This window comes from Cydia fagiglandana, chromosome 13, assembly GCF_963556715.1.
Source record: "Cydia fagiglandana chromosome 13, ilCydFagi1.1, whole genome shotgun sequence".
NCBI lineage: Eukaryota > Metazoa > Arthropoda > Insecta > Lepidoptera > Tortricidae > Cydia > Cydia fagiglandana.
The window spans coordinates 572,637-591,145 of record NC_085944.1 but is presented as its reverse complement, the minus strand read 5'-3'; the positions used below and the strand labels follow the sequence as shown (position 1 = coordinate 591,145).

At 44.8% G+C, this 18,509-nt stretch overlaps 2 protein-coding genes across 11 annotated transcripts in view; one reads left to right on the top strand and one right to left on the bottom strand.

The window, feature by feature from the left end:
• Nucleotides 1–18,509, bottom strand: part of LOC134669938 (mucin-3A-like) — a 208,873-nt gene that overhangs the window by 97,062 nt on the left and 93,302 nt on the right. For 2 of the 7 annotated variants that reach the window (XM_063527556.1, XM_063527558.1), the window contains 8 exons: nt 17,200–17,275; nt 16,727–16,795; nt 13,156–13,248; nt 12,793–12,886; nt 11,961–12,099; nt 9,123–9,274; nt 6,947–7,275; nt 6,087–6,845 (listed from right to left, as the gene is read on the bottom strand). In XM_063527556.1, coding sequence (XP_063383626.1) covers nt 7,152–7,275; nt 9,123–9,274; nt 11,961–12,099; nt 12,793–12,886; nt 13,156–13,248; nt 16,727–16,795; nt 17,200–17,275 — 747 coding nt within the window. In that variant the 3' untranslated portion in view covers nt 6,087–6,845; nt 6,947–7,151. Of the gene's footprint in view, nt 1–6,086; nt 6,846–6,946; nt 7,276–9,122; nt 9,275–11,960; nt 12,100–12,588; nt 12,621–12,792; nt 12,887–13,155; nt 13,249–16,726; nt 16,796–17,199; nt 17,276–18,509 lie in introns of those variants that run through there. The other 5 variants (XM_063527557.1, XM_063527560.1, XM_063527559.1 and 2 more) reach the window with 5 other exon arrangements.
• Nucleotides 1,352–6,086, top strand: LOC134669941 (E3 ubiquitin-protein ligase MARCHF3-like). Of its 4 annotated transcripts, none has more exons than XM_063527565.1 (7): nt 1,353–1,642; nt 1,732–1,842; nt 1,933–2,017; nt 2,420–2,559; nt 2,941–3,173; nt 4,664–4,884; nt 5,379–6,086. In XM_063527565.1, exons 1-7 carry the CDS (start codon nt 1,454–1,456, stop codon nt 5,627–5,629), a joined length of 1,230 nt encoding a protein of 409 aa, XP_063383635.1. In that variant the 5' UTR covers nt 1,353–1,453; the 3' UTR covers nt 5,630–6,086. The 4 variants fall into 4 exon arrangements, with proteins under 4 accessions (XP_063383637.1, XP_063383635.1, XP_063383636.1 ...); XM_063527566.1 differs by having other exon boundaries at nt 1,354–1,555; XM_063527568.1 differs by having other exon boundaries at nt 1,501–1,628.

The following is an 18,509-nucleotide window of genomic DNA, read 5'->3' as shown; positions in this document are numbered from 1 at the left end:
GACTCGTACATCTACCTAGGACAAGTAGTCCAATTGGGTAGATCCAACTTCGAGAAAGAGGTCAACCGCCGAATCCAACTCGGTTGGGCAGCGTTCGGGAAACTACGTAATGTCTTTTCGTCCGACATACCTCAGTGCCTCAAGACGAAAGTCTTTAATCAATGTGTGTTACCAGTGATGACTTACGGCTCCGAAACGTGGTCTTTCACTATCGGCCTCATCTCAAAACTCAAAGTCGCTCAACGAGCTATGGAGAGGGCTATGCTCGGAGTTTCTCTACGTGATCGAATCAGAAATGAGGAGATCCGTAGACGAACTAAAGTCACCGACATAGCCCACCGGATTAGCAAGCTGAAGTGGCAATGGGCAGGCCACATTGCACGCAGAGAAGATGGCCGATGGGGTCGAAAAGTGCTCGAGTGGAGACCACGGACTAGCAAGCGCAGTGTAGGACGTCCACCCACAAGATGGACAGACGATCTTGTTAAGGTCGCCGGAAGACGCTGGATGCGGGTCGCTTCTAACCGGCACGTATGGAGGTCCAAGGGGGAGGCCTATGTTCAGCAGTGGACGTCTTATGGCTGAGATGATGATGATGATGAATGTCTAGATTATGCCAAAATTATGCCAAATATTTTGTAAACACCTATTCTAAAAATGCTAAAATATCACTTGACTAGACACTTAAAACACATATATTTTTCAAAATTACCTACCGCCTTTTTCTACTGACAAGATCTGATTTACCAACTTTATATAGTCCGTTGACGTCCATCCGTCCACAAAAGTCAAAATTCATATGAAAATATGAACCACATAAGGCGATGGCGCATATTGTAGCTGCCAAGTTGGTGCAAACTTGGCTTAGACCAAATTATGCTAAAAAATATGCCAGATGCTAAATGGAAAATTTTAGTGCCAAAGCGAGTGAAAATATGCCAGATCTGGCATCATTTATGCCAAGTTGGCAACACTGTGTGCAAAAGCTACTAGCAAACTTCGGTACGTTCGAAAACAACTCAACACAATATAGTCTGGCAAAGCCAACAGTAAATAAAAAGAAAATACTATACTCATCCCTTTTTTTGGGTGCTAGTACTAGCGTAAGAAAAAGACAGTATAATTATCTCGATCTATGATTGAAATAAGACAGTCCCTGGCCAAAGTAGGTATATCCATAAAATTGCAAAAGTTAAGGATCATAAAATTCTTTTCGAACAAAATAATTATATTATTTTACATTAATATATATATTAAAATATATTTTGATTGAAATATTGGGAATATTTCCAATTTATTTTGTGTGCCAAACCAAGGGGTTACATGAAAAATTCAAAATATGTCTGACATTGTCACAATAAACTGTCACCATTTCTCGGCCACCATGTGTATTTTAAAGCTACAAAAATGTTTTCAAAATCAATGAGTTACAAAGGATCAGTCACAATGTAAAATGCGAAGATTTGCAACATTGGATTGTTTAGTGGACTCCAATGACATTACTACATTTACCTACAACAATGTACAAAGTCTGAGACAGGCACTGTTATCACATGTGACGTATCAGCCGCGAATCCAGCAGGCTCTTCAACACACCAATTTTCAGTTTCATAGAACTTGCAGTTACGGTAATATTTTAAGAGTAAGTTTTCACTCCTGGCAATTTTTAACGGTTTCTTCCCATGCAAAGCGGCGCCTTATTTAAAAGTGGTCGTGTAACTTGTGCTGCAGGAATGTCATGTAGGCGAAGGGAGAACTCTGTTGATGTTTTGGCGTCCTGCGCATTCTGAAAGCGGTGTCACTGTAAGCATGTCTGCCTCAAGTTGTTCTTCGATAGTTCCCGTAAGTACCAACAACAAAACGTGTCGTCTAGTATTATAGTAGCAGGTACTCTAGCAGTTTTAATAATGATGACACTTAACTACTTTTCAGAACCCTTACGCTGAGCGAGAGCTGCGTAGCTCAGCGCAGCAGACCGATATCACATGCCGTTACATTGCTGGCATGGGCACACCAGGTAAGTACTTTAAGAGCTTATTATACCTCCACCTTATCCTGCCGTCGAGAGCCTTACCATCGTGGCCGACCAAGTAACATTGATCAATCATCAAGAAATATTGTAAACGATGTGCTAATGTTTCGTGAAACGGAAAATGATCCTTTGGCCCGATATCAGGGCCGACGTCGCGGCCTATCGTTCGCTGTCCTAAAGCAGGATAAGTAAAGTGTAATACCTAAGCCCTTAATATTGGTGTAGGTATTAAATGACTTGCATTAGCCCTAGATATTATGTCAATCAAATCTGATGGACGACCGGAGAGAAGCTGGCACATTGGTTTAGGAATGTTTAGCATCAAACTGTCTTTGGCACTGTGTGAAGATTATGTTGTTGTTGAATAACTTCAATTTGGTTTAACAGTGTCAGATACAGAAGAAGCCAGAGAACGGATACGCGTGGTAGCGGACTCTTTGACAGCGCCCGGGGGGCTGTCGCCGCCCGGAGCGGCGCGCTCGCGCTCTATACTCGGTTCTGTTTGCGCTCTCCTTCTTGCTAAACAGGTAAAAAGTCAATAAGTCGAAAACCAGTAACCAGATCCCAAGTCGAACCAGGGCAATCGGATTCTATGCTCAGGGCCTCTCCGTCAAATTAGGGCACTAATCGGGCCAAGAGCCGGAGGCACTTTGTTCACTTTGCCTCACCATATAGTCACTTACGCCCCTGAAATCTACTTATCTATGCTATCTGTCCTATCTGACTTGCAGCAAGGGAAATGTTAACAGCAATCATAAAAATTATGATTTGTACGCTGCATTAATGATATATGTATACTCGTACCTAATACTTAAGTGTAAGTAACTTATTAAAGTCGTTTTTTTTACGAACTCATATCACCATTAGAACAATAATTTCCCCATTTTTAATACAAAAACTATCTGTAGGCTTCGCCGTCAGCGCCAAAAGAAGTGAGCAGCGTAGCAGGCAGCCTAGCTTCAGAGAATATCTGCCGCATCTGCTTCGGCGGGGCATCAGCGGAGCGCCTGGAGCGCCCTTGCGGCTGCCGCGGCACCATCGCCGCCGTGCACCGCTCCTGTCTCGAGCGCTGGCTGCTGCAGGCAGCCACCAGCTACTGCGAGCTCTGCCGGCACCATTACGTGGTCACCAGGAGTCACAAGTACAAATACAGGGATATTTTTGGACCGTTAGCCATATTGTGCGAGCTGATTAGGTAGGCCATACTGAACAACTTTATCTATGGGACCAGTCCGAAATCGTAAAAATTTTTTTGGCCGTTTCATACATTTTGGTCGAGTGGATGTCGACGTTTTCTATGGGAAGGCCAACATTTTTTTTGGGTTTTCGGGGTTGGTCCCATAGAAAAAGTTGTTCAGTATAACCTACCTAATCACCTCGCACAATATGGCTAACGGTCCAAAAATGACCCTGTATATCAGTTAATTTCAACAACTTTTACAAAATGTCACTTTAGTTAACTTTTCGATCAGCACTTACGGTAAATATGCAATTAAACAGGGATTAATTAAAATCATGAGCAGGCAGATTCATCAGGCTTTGTTTTACAAGACTTCCAGGCGGCGTAGCACGGTCGCGTTTTTATGTCACCATGCCTGTCACGTTCTAACAAGTATGTTAGTGCGAAAGGGACGCGCATAGTGATAGTCGATAAAAATGGAACCGTGCTGCGCCCGCAGGTCTGGGTTTGGGCATAAAGGAACTATACATATAGTTTGGGTTACTGCGAAAATCAAAATTCGAAGAAAGTCCAACTCCATCACTATGGTGCCTGCTGAAATCGACCAAAAGAATGCGAAATTTGATGTTCGCTGTAGCCTTTAGAGTTTATAGAAAGTCGCATCTATTCTGCACTTCAGATTTTTTCTATAAAAAAGCCCATTGTTAGTGCCACCAGTAAGGGGTCATCCATTAATTACGTCACACGAATTTCTAGGTTTTTTGACCCCTCCCCCCCTCCTTGTCACACTTGGTCACATTTGGCAAACCCCTCTCCCCTAGTGTGACGTCACATTTTTTCTACGAAATCGCCAAATCGAATTAAGTAAGTACCTAAGTATTATTAATATTTTATCAAAATATTTTTGACGATATAAATATTAGTAATTTTATAACCCAAAACTGCTTAGGAAAGAAAATTAAACGAATAAAAACGATTCTCGTTTTAAAAACTTGTCATTTAAATGTACAGAGAATAAAATAATTTAAATAAATTTTCGGTTACTGATGAAGTTAAAGTGACGTCACAAAGTTTGTGTCTCCCCCCTCCCCCATGTCACAATATGTCACATTTTCTTGACCCCCCCTCCCTCCCCCTAAACCCCTAAGAACCCTAGTTTATTCTTCAAACTCTTTCTCTTGGAAGGATTTAACGCGCCGTTCGTATCGATGCACATGCGATCGACCACACTATTAATATTGGCGCGTAAATAGCTTCCTCAAACGTCATCAATAATCGCATGCGATAGATTAGCTAGCTCCTACTTAGCCAGGAAGTTATTCAAAATAACTTGCCATCATTTTATTTGATTCGATTTATTTTGCAGCAGCAAACGGTGCATCAAATGGCACGCGATTAGCCTTCAGCTTTAAAATAACGCGGTGCGCCTATAATCACGTATAACGATTCAGATGGTCCTGGATGCGTTCTCTAATCGAATGGGCGCGGTCCGGGCGCGGGCGCGCGCTGGCGGCGGACGCGTGGCGCGGCGCGGCGCTGGGCGCGGCGAGCGTGCTGGGCACGGCGCGCGCGCTGCACGCCGCCGACCGCGCGCTGCAGGCCGGCGCCCGCGCCGGCGGGCCCGCCGCGCTGGCCGCCAACCTGTTCTCCTCGCTTCTCATCGGTATCATTGGTATTGGTGACACCTATAAATTGAAATAAAGTGACCGAGTGTTTGAGGCTGGAATGAAATTAACTTTTTCAGCATTTACAGCTGACGCCCGCTAGGCGAATCGGGTCTCGGCAGTACCTGTCCAAATATATACCCGAACTTATGCAAACTTTGCAAAGATAAAGGGCCCTTTTGGCGTCAGCCGCGAATGCTCAAGAAGCCGGTTTGATTTCAGCCACTTTCTCTTTCTCGACACTTTTTCTTCCGTGTGACATCGCTTCAGTTTATAATTTTTCAACAGTCATAAATAGGTACCTATACCTGTATAAGCATCACTCGAAAATAGCACCAGGTATTAGGTGTCCCGCCGTAACATACACCTCCGTTTTCTCCGTCAACAAATCCACAGTTTTCCGAACTGTCTATACAACTTAGGTATAACGATTACTAGAACACGATCCTTGTATAATCGCGAACACCACAACAATCTAATCCTGAACTAGCGTTTTTCATAGGCGCCCTAAACGGTCTCCTAACGACCTGGATCCTGCTCAAGATCCAGGAGCACCAGATGTCCTGGCAAGCGTGGCGGGACAGCACGCTGCACGTGCGCGTGTTGCTGGCCGACGACGTGCCCGACGACGCGCCGCCCGACGACGACGAGAGGCTGCTGGCGCGCACCGACGACCCGCCGACGATCGACAGGAGCACGAATGTCGCTGATCCGTTTATGGTCGCCATGCCCTTTGCTTTGCCAGATCCCTGAATGATCCTCCAAAAATACAGTGTTATGGGTAACTTTTAAAAATAGTCCTACCAAACCCTTAAAAATTGTGCCACAAATAGTGACGGGCAATATTTTTGGATACTTATCGATATCGATGGATAAAAAATGAATATAGGTAGCGAAATAAAAAATAAACTTCTAAGAAGCTGAACTTATAGTTATGTAAATTTTTAGATTAGATAAAAAATCGAAATACATTTCAGCGCTCACATTGCGGGGACTTTATAGGGTTGTGGACTGTTTTATTCACACGTATATGCAAAATTGCAGCAAAAAACTTTAATTTAATGTTAATGACATGTCAGCGAAATTTGTTTACTTCATAGTTTCCACGATCGCGTTTTGTGTCATTTTCTCAATAATAGTGCTGATCCGTTTCTCCAAAACAAGATATGATGATGCATGTATAACCACTGAATAAAAATAATACAAACAATTTTGTTAATAATATTTTATTTTATATCAATATAAATTAACTTATAAATTATTGTAATATAATATGATCTATAGATGGTCAAGCAAATCTTGTCAGTAGAAAAAGGCGCGAAATTCAAATTTTCTATGAGACGCTATCCCTTCGCGCCTACATTTTTCAAATTTGCCGCCTTTTTCTACTGACAAGATCTGCTTGACCAAGTATATTTGATAAAATCAGTAGGCGATTATTTAAGCCGCGATTATTAATAAAAGTCAAGTTGTAATGATAATGAATGAATTCAAGTAGTAAGTTAATGGATTGACGTTGAAATGAACGCCTGAGCGACGCGAGGATACTACTTCCTTATGTAGATAAATAAGTCAAAGCGATCCTTGCAATCAGGGGTCCAATCGCAAAGGTGAAAATCAAATGTATAAAAATCTACGGACTAACCTACGATGTCGGTACTCATACCAGTTAGTCAAGCTTACGAGCTAATATAAAAATCACATACATCTTGAGATTACAATAAATAGGACTGTCGAGACGGCGCTGGAGATACAACGAGCTGGGCGGACTTAATAAACATTTGACAAACATTAACACAAACAAACAATTCGATAACAACATACGCTCTTTGGACTCTAAATATACACTTCGATATACAAAAAAATATATACTTTTGTGACTTTAGCGTTCGACTACTTATATTTAACACTAACGCTATATTTTTGGCCACAGATATCATTTTTATCGATAGTACTCGCATCACTATTCCTATATTTCTTCACTTGCACATAAATATTCATAGATAAGTATACCTACAATTCAGAAATTGTGAAAAGTATTGTCTTGTGCATAGCGTATACTATCGACACGCAAATAGAAGGTATTTGCGTACAGTTTTTTTCTTTTATTAAACCAAAGACAATTAAATCAATAGACGTACCAAAAATTATATCCATTCTATAATCCTCGAAACGTTCCTCGCACGACTATCAATCCAATTATCTGCGGTGCGAATTTCGACTCTATTTTAATTTACGTAAGTGTGGCCAAAAAGACAGCGTGCGTAAGCGCCGGTCAGCGCTCATCCTTGAAGCGGCGGTGGATGGACTGCACGTACGTGAACACGCACTTCCAGTCCGGCTTGCGCATGGCGACCATGTCGTCCACGTCCAGCAGGGGGTAGATGCCCGCCTTCTCACTGGAAACAGAATAAACATCGTTATTTACACGACTAAATTGTCATGTCATGTCTAACGTCTTGTTTCCCTCTGGGCTGGGGCGTCAAATGGCAGTCGCTTTCATAATAACTGTAGTGACTGTGCCAATTTTTTGGATTAGTTTCTGAGCGGACCCCAGACTGCCATGAGCCGCGGCAAAAAGCTGGGACAATACCATCAGGAAGAAAAGGATGACGTCTAAAGTAAGCCTAACATCCTTGAAAGCTTTTTGACTGCCCATAATCTAGAATCTAGATGCAAGGAAAATAACTGATCTTTAAAGATGCATGATAGGTAGGGCACATTTGCTAAGATAGAAATAATTTACTAAGTAAGTATAATAGAAATTGAGGCAGGAAATTCCAATGACGGCATAGCCAAAGCCTACTCGTATTTGTATTACAATTTATCCCAATTTAAAATATTACAATTATAGATTCAACACCGATTCTGGGAATCCTAGTTTATAATGCAACAAACACGCGGTGTTAATGTAATAAAAAAAATTCTGCGAACCAAAACTGGCCTTCCCGGATTCGTCAGGTCGTAAAGTTCAAATCAGTTTCTAGATTGATATTTACAAGTTATAAATTATAAATGATTCGCTTGCGGTCAAAAATAGACGTTTCCGACGCGGATGCGCTGCGTATGAGTGGGCGGACACGCGCGCTGACTACACCCAAGACCACGCAAATTTGTTAGGCAATTTCTATATAAAATTACACGTTTCAATTGGTCTTGAGTGTAGAACGTAGTATATGTGTTGGCGGTGACATCAAGCCCTGAAATACTGCGCGTTTGTTGATGTGATGACTGGTCAGTGCTGACGATTGACGGACTGTCAATGAGTCATCGGTCAGTACCGTGTTGCGAAGATTGGCTTGCGAATTGCGAACTGTTGTATCTGATAGAATCTTATTTCTTCACTGAGAAAATGAAATGGCTAGAAATAAATAAGGTTTTGCTGTTTACAACCGAGTGACTTAGCTCGGAGGGAGCCTGCAAAGTTCGTTGTTAAAATCAAAGAAGTCAACTAGGTTAACGTAAGTTGGTAAAATTACGCAAATAAATTTATTAAGAGTAAATAACACGCGTTTATATTGACTAAGGCATTATTTGAAAACAGATTAGTACTTGGTTAAAACAACCAAGAACGTTTAGCAATAATTGCTTGTTTGTCAATTACAGAGCTTTATTCCGCATTCTAAATAAGTCTTTGTTGTATCCAACTGAATAAATTTTAACGAAGCCAAATTGGTACTTTGCTAGAGCTTATTTTTTTCCGTGTTATTTGTATAGTTGTGGCACTATGTTGTGCTATGTGATGAGATGGTCGAAAGTTCTTGTGAACGCCTTTGTTAGCAAAAGCATACTAAGTACTTATACTTAGTTACATTCGCGTGAACGATCCGCTATTGGCGTGTCCCATTCGTCAGAACTGATGGGAGCACTATACAAACAAGATTTAGCGGTACTTACTCGGCGACTTTGAAGGCGAGCGTGACGTTTTGACGACATTTCCCCAGTACCTAAAAGCTTGGACCGGACGCGTTCGGAATGAAGTGGTGCCCTATCGGCGATGTGTTCTTTACGTCAGACATGAGAGGATAAACAAGCTACCTAAGCCCGCTAAGCCCGGCTGTTGTACTTTTTGTATGTGCAATAAAGTTTAAAATAAATAAATACCTACTTACTCGACGACTTTGAAGGCAAGCGTGAAGTTGTAGCAACGCTTATCTGGAGTGAGCTTGGACCGGACGCGTTTGCAGTGAAGTGGTGCCTTATCGCGGATGTGTTCCTTAAGTCAGGGGATAAATAAGCTACTTACTCGGCGACTTTGAAGGCGAGTGTGAAGTTATGGCGACGCTTCTCCGGCGTGAGCTTGGAGTAGTCGAACGCGTCGGGAAGGAAGTGGTGAACGAGCGCGCAGAACGCCAGCCCGTCCGCCCAGCTCGTCGAGAAGTTCTCCAGCTTCACATTCTGCGCAAAACATGGGTTTATTCCCATTTGTTCCCGCCCCACGTAAACGCTGCCCTACTTGGGGTGGGACAGATGGGACGATTCATATGAATGTACCTTATCTACCCGGCGGGCACGTCTAAAAGCCTTTTTCGAGCGAGTGGTTGTTTATATTGGGGCATTATTTTTAGTTTATTTTCAGGCATGGAATGTTCATATTTTTGTCGATAACGTGTTTAACGCTAGATGGGGCTGTTGGGTAGGATGGTAGGACATTTTAATTTAGTAATAAAACACATGTTGAAAAGATCAGTACTTAACTATTGGCGGATATCTAAATCACATCATGGTAGGTATAGGTAGATATAAACGGCTGCTTATGTGAAATATGATCTGATACAATATGTATTACAGACGTCTTCAAAGACCTAAAAAAACTGAAAATACGTAGGTACGAGTACCTACCTACCGGGGAATATTGAAAATGAGATAAATCTATTTCAAGACAAAGAACACCATGCACTGTTCACACAGCAACAGTACTTACACTCTTTGGGCTCATGCTTTGAACTCGACGACATTAAAAGTATCGATCACACGGACAACTCACTTTTTCACCCTAACGTCGATTCTAATGTAACATTTTGTTATGTGTTTAAACTGGTTTTGATACCACCTTGACGGCTGTCTTGGTGATTGGCGCGCATTTCATGCACGGCTTTGCGTGAGCGATCTTCAGGGTCGTATCAAAATAAGATCAAAGCCATAACAAGTTGTTAACTGAATCGGGCTGGATGTTAGGCCTTCAGTCATGTTACAGTCGATATGTAACAGTAAAAAAGATAATGATACGCAACGAAAGATTTATCTGAAAAAAATATCCACACTCATTTAATCAGTATCAGGCTGTTAATTTCATTTGATTAGAGAACAAATTAGGTATTTGACAAAACGTAACTCTTTATTAAAATATCGGTCACATGAATATTTTAATTGTGTGCTTGTTTGTTAACTAGGTTAAAACGCTCAGAAGTAGTAAGTCCCTACGGATGAATGGATAATATATATACAATTAAGTAAATACCGTGATACATGGATAAAGTAAGAAAATACTAGCCATATAAAGCGACGGAAAGCTTGTCTTTAGGGTTGCCAATTTATCGAAAAAAGTACAGTTTAGTGTATCACGAGTAATGTATGCGCTGCTTCATCTTCGGCCTACCTTAAATCCAACCATCGGTGGACCTTATATCTCAATGATGTGTTGATGCTGGAGCTGGAGGACCCGCTCTTGCAGGATTGAGGGTGATTTCAGGCATTCATTTGCAAGGCCTGGCAAGCCATTTCCGGCAGTAGAAAAAGGCGGCAAATTGAAAAAGTAGGCGCGATGGTACAAAATTTGAATTTTGCGCCTTTTTCTACTGACAAACTGGGTTTGCCAGAATATATGTTCCCACATAAATTTTTGCTTCTTTCGACAACTGGCAACCCCAAGTGTGAGTGCGTGCTGTGACGGCGAGTTATCGCGTGCGCGGGACATGCTCTAGCTACCGGCGACTCCTGACCCCCCACCCCCCACTCTGCATATCCGACTAGATTGGTTGAACGTCGTAAAACTACAGAATGATATTGTCAGATCATGTTGTTGTTTTGAATGGTACGTTACAGACGTAGCGTCTCGTTCGTAATGCCAGGACAAATATAACATACGGGATGAACTCCAAAGGACCCCGCAGCAAACATAAGGAAAAAGTGGTTTCAGTTAAATCTCACGAAATTGTAGTATGATGTTAATTTGGCTCTCCTAATATTTTTTTTGTATGGGCACAACTCTCTCTGAAGTATACTTTCTGAAATAATCAAGTATATAATTTTCTATTTCCGCGACATGTTTTCTAAAATCGATGTATTGTTATGACACGCACTGACAGTTACTGCCGTTATAAGGTGAAGCCTCCAACTGTCAAGAGGAGGAATTACGTAAAAATGGTTAACAAACACATATATTTTGTACAAAACAATTACATTGATTATTTCTAAAAGTATACTTCTGAGAGAGTTACGCCCATACAAAAAAATAATCAGGAGAGCCGAATTTACATCATACTAAAATTTCGTGAGATTTAACTGAAACCACTTTTTCCCAATGTTTGCTGCGGGGTCCTTTTGTTTTGGTCAGTTTTAACCACTTATTACAAAAAAATACCTTTCCCTTGAGTCCTTAACCCATATATGATCATTGGGTGCTTTCGAAGTTTCCACCCACACTCCTTTGGTTACAGGCTCACTCCCCTACTTACTAATTTCAATGTGTAGGAGTCAGTGGGTTCAGTGGGTCGAAAACGATCCAATGGATTAAAGTTCTTACTGAATTTATATTTTGCCTTAGTGATTGTGCCAGTGATTTATATAGTGTGCAGTTGTTTCTGAATTGTACTTTGCACCAGTACCTAAAAGACATGGAACAGTACTAATAATTTCTAAGTGCGAGTATTGCGAGTGAAACAAATTGTGTTTTTCTACGAGTATTTGCGATAAATTGTTCTCAATTGAAGGTGAAATGCTTATCTAAATATCTATTTTGACTATATGTACGTGTTTGCGTTACAGCTATATACATTCGCCTGTGTAAAAGTGGGGTGTGCGGGGGGTCCTCCTAAACAACCAGAGCGCTTATAACCCCCAGTTGCCAGGAACCGGCGTGTACCTCGTAGTCCCGAGTCTTGTCACGACACCACTGCAGCAACCGTTCTTTAATAGTGAGAGCGCTGCATTGCAGCGCGGGGTCGGTGAACTTGAAGAGGGGCTGCGACGGAGAGCCCGGGCTCTGCGGTGACTTGGGCGAGCTATAACGGACGCAACGTTAGTCTGGAGCCCTTTGGTGACATTATTTACACGACGCGTGTACGTTAGGATGGACTAACTAATGGTTTGGTTAAGTACAGTTGGTACGCGTATGATTGTCCCGATAATTGTGCGATGAAAACAAGATAAACATGTTGCTTTCTATCTCTGCTTTCTGTCTGGCGAAATTATAACCTATAAAATTATTATTTTTGAGGTTATAATTTAGTTAGACATGCTATGGAAAGAAACTAATTCTTTATTCTGTCTAAATCACCCAATATACTAAGACTATAATGCGCGTTCTGAGCAGACAAAGGCTAAATATAATTTAAGTGATTGAAACCTTTGTTTACTTATGTTATTTCGTCAACTGTACAGGTGTTAAACAATCCGTGTGCACTCAGCCTTAGCGAGTGATTATAAATATTATAATGAAGCTACTATAACGCGTTATAAATGCATATCATTAATTCAATATTTACGTGTACCTATTCCTTATCCGTATCCACAGATATGGTTGCTAAAAAATAAATAAAATATAGATTTATTAAGCCAAACTACTATAAATAATAAATTAAATATACTTTAATATCTACGATAAGATCAAGTGTTTTAGGCACCTATTGCGGCAGTTGTAGCCAATTGGGAGGGGATTTCTAAAGTGAGGGGTTAGGAGTGGGGGTGATGCTTACTTGGGACTGGTGGTAGAGTTCTGCTTCTCAAGCTGTCGGAACTTGGCGAACGGCGACACGGGCTTGGGAGCCGGCCGCGTCATGCTCTCGATCACTGGAACACAAGAACGGACAGATTATTGTCATGCAGCACACCAAAGTGCAAAAAGCCAGGTTGAGATGTGAGTGAAGACGTCGAATTATTCGTGTGTAATGGCAAGTGTATAAAGACCAAGAAGTCATGAATGCGATTGCTATAATTCGTTTTTAACCAGCGTACAAGTCTGATGAAAATGTACCAACCTATATGATTAAGTTGGCAGGATCGCTATGTAACATGTCATGCACACACTACTACAGTAGATACAAAAGTATGTAACAGACCTTTAGAAGTTTTAGTGGTGGTGCTACTGCTAACGGTTTTCTCTGAGGAGTTCCTCCGCTCGCTCGATGTCACAGTCGTTACTTCCTCTTCCTCTGCAAACGGAAAACAAGATTAGAGTCAAGGCCAAAAATGGCTCGGCAAAATCTAAGGGCATCTCCAAAACAATAACAGCCAAAACAATACGATACTTAAGCTATTAGTCAAATTAACACGGTTATTGGAAACGGTGAAATGGCATCGGTCGACATGTTACGGATTTTGCGAGTATGTATATGTACATCGACGGTCACGGTGCGGGGGCATGCGGGGAGCGACACAAGCGACAGGCAGCCCACACACACACGACTCACGCGCGTCTCTCGTCTCCCGCCTAGTCTAGTGGAATGTGTGGCTACGCCAGCGCCGACACCAGGTCTTCGAACGCGTCGTCGGCGTTGCTCTCATCCAGGAACTGCAGCTCAGTCACGCTGGGCATGGTGCGGCTGCGGCCCAGCCCGTAGCCCTGGCTCTGCCGCGCGCGGACCTTCGCGCGCGCGCCCACGGTCGTCGAGCTCGCTTGCCCGGAGAAGTACGCCTCCACCGTTCGCTTCTTGTCAGGCAGGGCCTCGGGCTGGATGCCGCCTTCGAACATCTTGGGCACGGCGAGCAGGTGCATGGATTTAGCACGCGCGACTACGCGACGAGGTGACGCGGGGCTGCGGCGTTCGGTGATATGCTGCCACGAGCCCGAGCGACTGAGTTGGCTGAGGCCCGGGCTCGAGTCGCGGCTCGCGGCGGACTCGCTCGAGAACTCGCGCGGGCTCGGGGAGAGGGGCGACTTGATGACGGGCGGGCGGGGCGAGGGGGCGAGCGAGGACTGGGGCTGTACAGGGGCCGGCCGTACCTGCGCGCGGCTGTCCCGCCGCGGGTGGCGCGGGATCTTGTCGAGGGAGTTCTTGAGGCTGTCAGCGGCGCTGGCGTGCGGCCCGTGCCCGCGCGGGTCGTGGCGGGTGCGCGCGCCGGCGGTCACGGTGGCGGTCTGCCCGACCGGGCCGCGCATCACGCGAGTTACTACGCTGCTGTGCTCTGTGGTTTCTTCATCGAGCCCGTGCCCGTTTGTGTAAGCAACGTCGCCGTTGTGGGTGCCGTTCTGCTGGCTGTGTGTGTATGGACTTTTCGGTTTCTGCGCGTAGTGGCTATGCTGGGGCGCAGCTGGCGCGGGAGCGGGCTCATGGGCTTCGTTAAGCACGACATCAGGCAAGTAGTCTACTTTATGTGCCCTCGCCTTTTCTATATCCGGCGTTTGCTGGAGCGGCACGAACGTTGAAACTACATTAGCGGGCGTGAAGTCGGTCACAGTATATGGAGGCGGTTGTACCTGGGTTTGTGATTGCGGCTTGTAGTGCCCATTGCTCATCGATTCCCTAAGCTTCTTCTCGCGGATCTGTTTTTCGTAAAACTCTATCTGCAGTTTTTGAGCGTCCACCTTAGGCACATAGTTGTCCTCGTACGGGCGGTTGCCGACGCGATGGACGAGACCCGGAGCGGCCAGGTCGTTCTGGCTCGGGATAGCTTTGACCGGGTAGTTCTGTGTGGGCGGGGGCGCGTAAGTCGGCGGTGTGGGCGGGTTGAAGGCGTAGGGCCTATCTCTCTGAGGGGACATTTGAGTAGAGCGGGGGGAGGGGTTTTCAAATTTATTGGCAGCGAGGCTGAGCACTCTGCGCGGTTTGTTCTCGACTGCCTGGACCCAGGGCGCGGAAGGCACGGGCGGGCTCGGCGCCTGCTTGTGGCTGTAGGGTATAGTGTCGCTTGTAGGAGACAGGACTGGTGCCTGATTGGCCGACGGTGGAACCCATACGAGGGCCGATGGTGACACCGGAGAAGTAATCTTTTTAGGAGGTTTGAACGCGGACATTGGGGCGTGCGAGAACTGATTGACGGGGATCGGTTTGGACAAGAATGGTTTCGCGATAGGTTTCGTTGGGGATTGGGGTATGGGTGGGTGATGCACGGGCTTAGGCGGCGGGGGTTGGTGGTGCGGGGGAGGAGTCTGATGGTGCGGTGGTGGTAGGGGTTGGTAGTTTACAGGCGAGACATAGTGGTTTGTTTGTGGTGACTGGTGGTGCAGGGGCGGGGCGTAGTGAGACTGTTTCGGTGGTGCCTGCGGGAGAGGCGGATGTGAATGTGGGATTTGCGGGGAGATTTCCCTTCGTTCCGCCGCCCAGGGTACACGGGGTCTATCCGAGTTAAAGTCACCTAACACCTTCCTAGGTCTGACTTGAGAGGATGGAGCCTCCTCCGTCGTCTGCCAGAACCGCTTGGCAGAGGACGAGCTGGAGGACCTGCTGCGGTCCTCACGATTCTCGAAGGTGTTTTTAATGTTACCGAACCTATTGCTCCAATTTACATGCCCGTTTCCATTCTCTTCGTTCTTTTTCATGAAAGCTAAGAATTTCCTGTCATTATCTGTTTGTGGGCGGAACTCGGGCACGGCTGGGCCGCGTCGCGGCACGTCGTCATCCGTGTCGCTATCGAGTCGATATCCAGTGAGTGGTTTACCGATGTCTATGGTATTGGCACGCTTCATACGCAGCTTCTTATTGCTGCTGAACCGGTTCAGCGGTTTAGAATAGTCGTCAGCGGGCGGCGGTGCTGCAAAGTTGTACGTTGGAGGAAGAGGTTTGTAGAGAGGAGCGCGGTATGCTCGTTCTTCCGGCTGAGGACGCGTGTGCACGGTAGGTGCGGTTACTGGTTGCTGCTGCCTCGTCGGAACACGACGGATGGGCAGCGGTGCTTCTCGTTCTATCTGGGCGTTAAACTTATTGGCTATTCTAGCTATGCCGCTCTTAGTGTTGGACAGAGGTCGCGGCGGAGGTGGAGCGGCGACAGGAGCAGGCAAGGGTGCGGGCGCTGGCGCTGCTTGGACTGGTTTCGGCGCGTCAGCTATAGAGTGACGGTGGAATTCCGGTTTACGTGGACCAGAACTTCGGCGTTCAACTACCTGTTCTTCATGACTAATGGGTCCCGATGCGCGGCGTTCTACTACCTGCGCGTCGCGACTAACGGGTGCGGCCTCGTAGCTGACCGAGTGCGCGATAGGCGCTCGCTTCTGCTGCGCCGGCACCGCTTCATGGAAACTCACTTCTTCTTCGACGCTCTGCCGCCGTTCGGGGGTCGAGGTATCTACGCTAGGCACGGAGGCCGTTGACGCGGTGCTGGAAGGCAAAGCAGAGGTGACCGGTTCGGGCGCAAGCGCCAGCTGATCTCTATCTACCATTCGGCGCGCTTCTTCGAGTTCCTCATGGGTAACGCCGACGGTATGTCTGGCGGCGCGTGATCGGCGTCGATGGCGTTTTTTGCAGCCATCGAGGCGGTCAGCGGCATCGAGGGCTTCTTCTAGACGTTCAGTGAGGTTAAGGAGTGCGCGTGCTTGGGGGTGAGCCGCGGGCGGGGCTAGGGCTGCCCGCAGGCGGCCTAGGGAGCGGCGTACGTCGGCGACGACGTCAGCGCTGGCCGCGCCGAGCCCGGCGAGCAGGCGCTCACCGCCGCCGCCGAGCAGGCCCTGCAGCAACGGGAGTAGAAGAGACTCACCGCGCGCTTCGGAGTCCGTCGGCGCCTCGCCGGCCGCCGCCAGCGCCTCCGTCACGGCGCTCGCGCATGCTACAATGTAATGGAAATAAAAATAGAATGCTTAATGTATTTTTGTGTCTGTCTGTACGGCTAGCAGAACTGACCGAGCATTCATGCAGAATGTTATCCATCTGGGTTCTGGGTTCTACGTGTTTTAAGTACATCGTATTGACACGGCCTGTTCTACTAGTCTATGTTCTATGTATCGATTACTGGCTGATTGTGTTGTGTAAATAACATTTCTTTATAAGGGTAAATGTAATGACTTCATACTTCATTGTAATGAAATAGGAGATCATCATTGTGCAAGGCCGTGAGTCTCCAAATGTGTGTAGTCTAAAGAACTTCCAAGTCAAACAACTTCTTGATAAAATTGAAATCTAAACTCATTTACACAAAAGCAAGCAGTAAAGTGTTAGAATGGAAGAGCTCACCTTCCTGCTCGGCCATGAGTGTGCGTATGCGTGCGCGCAGGCGTCGCCGCTGCTCGTAGTCGGTGCACTCTTCCAACTGCAACATTGTATTTTTTTTACATTATTATCTATTATTTTGTAAAGCAATAACAAACAATTATTTACGTAAATGTCTGCTTATTCTTATGTGGTAAACTGATGGACAAACAACACAACAAATCATAATTCAAATATAATTTTATTTGCCTCACGTTCAGGGGCACGTTTCCACTTAGAGCGTATTACTTATACGCTGCCTGATGTTAATTTCAACACGAAGTAGGTAAGTAAATAGAATAATATGCTGATATTGACTACATTTCCTTTCGTGTGTGCCATGCCCTTGTGAACTTCAGCGTATCAAGTTCACAGTCGCATACGCATCGGAAACGGGCGCGCCGGAAATACTCTCCATCGAATAATGGTGTTTCCAAGCGCTCCATATACTTATCACACAGTTAACACTTTTTTGAACTTTATGGCTACGAGATAAGGTCTGTTTATGCTCAGTTAAATGTGTTGCTGTCAGTACCTTCGTTGACACAGTTAACTGACCTTTTGCGTTTCGTAAAACGACCAAATATATCCAAATGCTCCCAATTAACTATGGTTCAAAATTAAACTGTATCTTTACATTATATGGTGCAACTTTACCGCACCAGTGCGGGAAGAAGCACTTTCCGTGCCTATGTAAAAATTTAAAGGACCATATGTACCTATTGTAAAATGTTGTACGATACACGTGTGATTTCTCAACTCGTGTGGATTTAATCACCACTCGTTGCGAATTTCCTACTTTCCGCACTTGTATCGTAAATAACTATTGTTCATGGGTAAAAATTATTTGATAACGAATTTCTTATTAGGTATTAGACAAGACATATTCATAAATAATATAAATAACTCGGATTTAACAAAAAAATACATTACATACTTGTAAAATTAAACCTTTAGGTAGACCATAGTGAATAAATAGGTAGTTGTAATACATATAATGGACCATATAGTTGGGTGATTTTACGGTACCTTATTGCAAAGTGATAAAGTCTATTTTCGGTCAGTTAAGTGTGTCGTCGTACTAGTCTGGTATTTACGTTGCACGTAAAAATAGAGGCGACGACGGAAGCCGAAACAACACAGCAACAGTTACAGGTCGTTATGTGTCTCGGTTTGCAGGGCGCGCTAAATTAACGAAACGTGTGAAAATGTGGGGAACGTAGTTAGATCATTGTTTTTAAAGGATTACGTTACGTTTGGCAACAGATAAGTAGGATACAGACTGAATTATGTAG

Excerpts from the sequence above, each read along its gene's own strand:
- LOC134669941 (XM_063527565.1), top strand. The coding sequence starts at position 1,454 with ATGCGAAGATTTGCAACATTGGATTGTTTAGTGGACTCCAATGACATT. Across the intron at positions 2,018-2,419 it reads TGCTGGCATGGGCACACCAG|TGTCAGATACAGAAGAAGCC; the intron begins GTAAGTACTTTA and ends TTGGTTTAACAG. Across the intron at positions 3,174-4,663 it reads GTGGTCACCAGGAGTCACAA|ATGGTCCTGGATGCGTTCTC; the intron begins GTACAAATACAG and ends ATAACGATTCAG.